General features: G+C 44.0%; 1 gene segment (V, D, J or C); it reads left to right on the top strand.

Annotated features, from left to right (window-relative positions):
* The first annotated feature begins 528 nt into the window (after nucleotides 1-528).
* Nucleotides 529-1,987, top strand: LOC141282358 (T cell receptor alpha variable 38-1-like). The segment is given in 3 exon segments: nucleotides 529-618; nucleotides 1,452-1,503; nucleotides 1,677-1,987. Coding segments are annotated over 3 exon segments (453 nt in total).
* Nucleotides 1,988-6,164: the final 4,177 nt, after the last annotated feature.

The raw sequence follows: 6,164 nt of genomic DNA, 5'->3' as shown, positions 1-6,164 counted from the left end.
TCTAACCCCAACATCAAGTGAAAGCAGTTTAAATTTCTGATAAATAAATGTATAAACCACTGCCATTCTAACCCAAACCCAACTTCATCCTCGCACGAAAACAGTTTAAAAATGAAAAAAACCCACAAATCTAACCCCAATCGACAATGGTTTGAAAAAAGGAAAAAAAAATTGAGTAACCATTACGTGAAACTGGCACGAAAAAGAAAGTCGTGCCACGGACACGTGAAAACGTGGTAACACGTAACTTAAACGCTCGAAACATTTCGAGCTGAATTCCAAACCAGTCACATTCCTATCTAACCATCTGCGCTACTCACCTGACCAACGGTGAGCTCGAACTGCTTCACTGCAGAAGCTGCCTTGAAGGCTCCGGTTGAGGACTTTCATTGGTCATTTTTGTGAACCAATCAAATTTCTTTCTGCCCCTGAGCTCATGTTTAAGTAAAACTCCTATCTGAACTGGTTTGGGAAAAAAAATCAAGCGTTTTAAGCCCTCAACCAAGCGCTGTCTGGAAGGCACTCCCCATGCCCCGAGCGTTTCAGCCAATCATAGCACTCGTGCTAGATATTGAGCCTTCCACCAGCTTCTGGCAGTTTAAGCTCACCGTTGGTCAGGTGAGTAGTGCAGATATGGTAAGATAGGAATGTGACTGTATTTGAATTCAGCTCAAATGTGTTACCACGTTTTCACGTGTCTGTGTTGCATTTTTTTTCATGCCAGTTTCACGTATTGGTTGCTCAGTTGATTTTCCTAATTTCTTACCATGGTTGCTTGTGATTGGGGTTAGAACAACTTTGTTACATAAAATGACATCCTCACCTTAACCCAACTCCAAGCGAAAGCGGTTTAAAATTCTGACAAATAAACCAATGCTCAAAATGACATCCGCATTTATGCCAAACGCAACTTTATCCTTGCTTGAAAACAGTTTAAAAATCAGACAAAAACCACAAATCTAAGCATCTAAAAACAATTGAGCAACCAATACGTGAAACTGGCCCGAAAAAAAGTGGTGCCACAGAAACATGAAAACGCGGTTACACGCCCCTCAAATGCTCGAAACATTTTGAGCTGAATTCAAATACAGTCACATTCCTATCTTACCATATCTGCACTACTCACCTGACCAACGGTGAGCTCAAACTGCCAGAAACTGGCGGAAGGCGCAATATCTAGCACCAGTGATGTGATTGGCTGAAACGCATGGGGCATGGAGAGTGCCTTCCAGACAGCGCTGCCTTGAAGGCTTGGTTGAGGGCTTAAAACACCAACGAGCCAGGAGGTCACCTCCTGCTGAAAAACTGTGCTAATTAGCAAATCCAGGTGATTGGAACAAAATACTGGGGAGGACTTTTACTCCTGGCACATGGATTTGACACCTCTGCCAATAAGAGCCTAACAGGAAGTTGATGTTGAGTCTTTATGTCTGATCTTCAGTGACTCACAGTGTCTGATACACAAACACGGAGATCTCAACAGAGAACTGAGTTATTCAACATGTATGAATGTTGTTTTCTCATTTTCATTCTGGGAACAGGTAAATTTTTTATTAAATCATAATCAAACCTCAAAATCTCAATGTTTTATTTAAGTAATTTATTTAAATGTTTGTCTTTTGTCTTCACAATATTATCACAGATAAACAGATTAAGATTGTGTTTATTGCTTACAGGTTTGGTGACTGCGGACAACATTTCTCCAGATGAAGAGACTAAAATAATCCCAGAAGGAGAAAATGTCAAACTGAACTGTTCATACAGTACAAGCCACAGTAATATTCAGCTTTACTGGTACAGAAAGTTTTATCATGGGGAACTTTTATATGTAGCACATAAAGGTGCTCGATCATGGGGTGGTGAAGATTCATCCCATCAAAGGTTTAAAGTGACCACATCTGCTCGCTCAACAGAACTCATTATTAATGATGTGACTCTGTCAGATTCAGATCTGTATTACTGTGCACTGAAAGTACTGGCCCAGTGATACAAAACATGAAGCATGTCATACAAAAACCTGAACCCTTTCACTTAAATCTTGAAAACCACAATCACAAACCACAATCTTTTCAGCCCTGAAAGTGATAAATATGTGGCGACACCTGTGTGAGGCTGTAGTACTGATAACATTGATGAATACTTTAAATGCACTCACTTTGGATAAAGGCATCTTTCAAACTGCATCAATGAAAATGAGACATATAAGGTTATCAGAAACATTTAGAAAACACTAGAAACTTTTTTTTCCATGAATGGAGAATTAATTCCAGTCCTGGAGCAGTAAACATTACCACACATTGAAAAACAATCTATCATTGTTTTAACATACTGTTATATAAACAATAAAGATGAAGTTGTATCAAGTGAAAATTCGTTTAACAACTTACACAAACTCAACTGTCTTCTGCTTCCTGCAAAAAGTAATGGATTCCCTGCCACAATTTGATCTCTCAGCAAAGTCACCATGAGCTCACAAGACCCTCATAATGTTGTCGCAATGTGTGCGTCACAGTGATCTAAAATTGTAACCACACTGTGCACTCACTGTGTGCTCATATATTAAGGACACAGTATGAGGTCACTACATACTCACTGTGAGTGGGTAGCACTGTTGCCTCACAGCAAGAAGGTTCCTGGGTCGAGCCCCGGCTACGGCGGGTGGCCTTTCTGTGTGGAGTTTCTGCATGTTCTCTGTGTCAGCGTGGGTTTACTCCGGGTACTCTGGTTTCTCCCACAGGCCAAAAACACGCAAGTTAGGCAAATTGGAGATGCCAAATTGTCCCTCCCCCAACTTGTGTATAAATCAACTTGTCTGAATAAACTTGTGTATCTGTCACGGCCAGGGGCGGACCCAAATATACCAAAGGTCACACCCCTCTCAACTCTTCCACCTCGAGGAGTTTCCCAAGACCACCCCAATGACCAGACAGACGAGTATACTACGTTTAAAATAAACTTTATTTAAATATTTAAAAAAGGAAAAAGGGAAAGGGAAAAAGGGCAAGTTTAAAAACTAATGTGGCTTTTTCTGCCCTCCAGGGCCACTCGTGACAAGGACCGGGGACAGGGGCTCCTTAAGGCACTGGTCCTAGAACCCGTGGCGCACTCCGCTTCTTCCTGGAGGCAGAATCAAGAACAGAAAGGTTATCACAATGTGCTTTGATGCGATTTTACTGCTGTTCTAACTCCCCGTCTTCTCTCTCTCTCCTATGTCTTAGGTTCGTTGTTCTGCAGCTGTTACTGGAAACAGAGATCGTTAGTGGACCATGCAGGGAAACAACTCACAACACTGGGGATCCTCGTTCACAAGGGCATTCGTCGAGACACAGGTACGTGGCTGCTGTAAACACAGGTCAATAACGCTTCACAGAGGTAGGTTACTCACAACACTGGGGGTCTTCGTTCACACAGAGCACTCCTTGTGACACAGGTAAGTGATTGCTGTAAGCACAAGTCAATAACACTTCACAGAGGTAAGTCGCTCACAACACTGGGGATCTTCGTTCACACAGAGCATTCCTTGAGACACAGGTAAGTGGTCTCTGTACACACAGGTCAATAACACTTCACAAAGGTAAGTTACTCACAACACTGGGGGTCTTCGTTCACACAAAGCATTCCTTGTGACACAGGTAAGTGGTTGCCGTAAGCACAGGTCAATAACACTTCACAGAGGCAAGTCACTCACAACATTGGGGATCTTCGTTCGCACAGAGCTTTCCTTGAGACACAGGTAAGTGGTTGCTGTAAGCACAGGTCAATAACACTTCACAAAGGTAAGTTACTCACAACACTGGGGGTCTTCGTTCACACAAAGCATTCCTTGAGACACAGGTAAGTGGTTGCCGTAAGCACAGGTCAATAACACTTCACAGAGGTAAGTCACTCACAACATTGGGGATCTTCGTTCGCACAGAGCTTTCCTTGAGACACAGGTAAGTGGTTGCTGTAAGCACAGGTCAATAACACTTCACAAAGGTAAGTTACCCACAACACTGGGGGTCTTCGTTCACACAGAGCATTTCTTGAGACACAGGTAACAGGGTAAGTTACTCGCAGCCCTAGGGGTCTTTATACTCACTCACAGGCAGTGGACTTTCGCTACAGCGTCGGTGCACCGTGTTCCTTCACCCGTCCACTCAACTTCTCGGGCGTCGTAGGGACTGATGGGTCCAGTGGCACGGAGCCGAACGCTTCCCGAACTCCCCCTCTTGTTTCCACGACCGGGGTCCCGAGTTGGGGCGAACTTTCGTTGAGGCTCCGCCACCACGAGCTGCTGTTGGATAGGTCGAACACACACACAACTATGACCCTCAATCCGCACAGTGCACTTCCAAAAAATACTCACTCCTATCCACCACTGGGTTTCACCACTGCCCGCTCTGTCGAAGAGTGAAGCTCTCTCTAACACACCCGGGGCCAAGGCTGAATTTCACTCTCTCCGTAGGACTCGGGCCACAACCGATGTAATCCTCTCACGATTCGTCCGAGGCCGGGCGGTTTGGTCGCTACAAGCACAGCATACACACAGCAAGCACGGCACAACAGCAAGTAATAAGTGAAACTCACCCACGACACTCTTGTACACACTTCACGTGATAATAAATATGGACTTAGCCACCAGGCTTCGATTCCCTCGGGAGGATAGCTGGGCGATGTTTTGGTCACCGTTTGAGAGTAGGCTTTATATTACTCACAGCCCCGATGTGTTGTTTACTACTTCTCTGGCTCACCCACGCTTTCTTGTCCCGCAGGGCCACTGATCGATGCGTAGACGGCGCTTCCTATCCAAATGTTACGTCCGTGTTTCCGGTCAACCCACGGCTCGCCCACTCTTCCCTCTCCGGTGGGGCCAGGGACCCCAAACACAAGAAAGACTCACACCAAGCAACTCCTCTTCGAAATATCACACGATGAACCCAATGGCCGTTACTCACTCTTTGTTGTCAACAGCCTCCTGTATCAATAATCCCGTTGGCTCTGTATCTTGCTCACTCACGAGTGAAAAACTCTCCCAATAATCCTTCGCTAGCTGTCTCCCCTTCCTTTACTTCTCCAAGGGAACGATCAAGCCAGCACAAGCGTCTGCAAAGCAGCAACACAACGCACACAAAGTACATAACAAGCACACCCGTTTGATGTCTTCAAAGGTCTTTATATCCTCTACCTCTTCTCCTCATCAGCCTATCAGCAACCGCTGTGTAAATTATCCCCACCTGGGCGAAATCAGGCTTGATTTCGTCTTCGGGGAAACCCCGGAAATTCCGGTGTTCCAAGTAAAGCGTCCGGGCGGAACCATGGTCTTCCACGCTTTTGGTTCCGCCCTCACAAACCGTCACCTGTGACATATGGATTACCTGGTTCTCGCCATGAAAATAGCCGTAGATGCTGGAATGGCGTTAAGAAATAAAGGAAGAAGAAGATGACCTGTTCTGAACATTCAATATTGATGTCAAGAGGACCTCCAAGTGTTGCCATTTGAGACATCAGATGTATATACATAATCTTTATATATGAATAAATGTAAAAAAAATATTGCTTATAGATAATTCCCAAACATACAAGTTGTGTTTGCAATCTCTCTCTCTCTCTCTCTCTCTCTCTCTCTCTCTCTCTCTCCCTCTCTCTCTCTCTCTCTCTCTCCCTCTCTCTCTCTCTCTCTCTCGTTCAATAAATGAAGTGAAGTGATGTGAACTTCACTCTCCCTCCCTCGCTTGCTCTCGCTGGATAATTTTTACATGTACATTTTCTAAAACAGTGTCATCACCATTACAAAAAGGTGTTTTAACAAAGCATTGTTTTGAAGTAGGACCATACTGACTAAACAAACCAAATTCACTTTATTTTCTGTCATTTCTACTGCTTATTTTTTGAGAATTTACAAGATTCTGATGTTTTATTGAACATGTTTTGTCACCATCATGATGAACAGTGTTTCCTTTAGTTGGGTAGTTTGACTCTGATTTTACTTGTAGTGTGGGTGCTTGATGATGGTGTGTGTTAAAACCTATTATTATTGCACAAAGCGTTTGTTACCAACGCCACTAATTTGTGTGTCACAACATCACTGAAAGTGCACATTAATTACATTTCACTAGTTCGCCTGCGCATTCAGGTCTTAATGATTAATGGTAAACAAACTTGGCTTGCTGTCCTCGAAGGGA

The sequence above is a fragment of the Paramisgurnus dabryanus genome, chromosome 6 (genome assembly GCF_030506205.2).
Source record: "Paramisgurnus dabryanus chromosome 6, PD_genome_1.1, whole genome shotgun sequence".
Lineage (NCBI taxonomy): Eukaryota > Metazoa > Chordata > Actinopteri > Cypriniformes > Cobitidae > Paramisgurnus > Paramisgurnus dabryanus.
The sequence above is the reverse complement of the archived record's forward strand: the minus strand, read 5'-3'. Positions and strand labels throughout refer to the sequence as shown.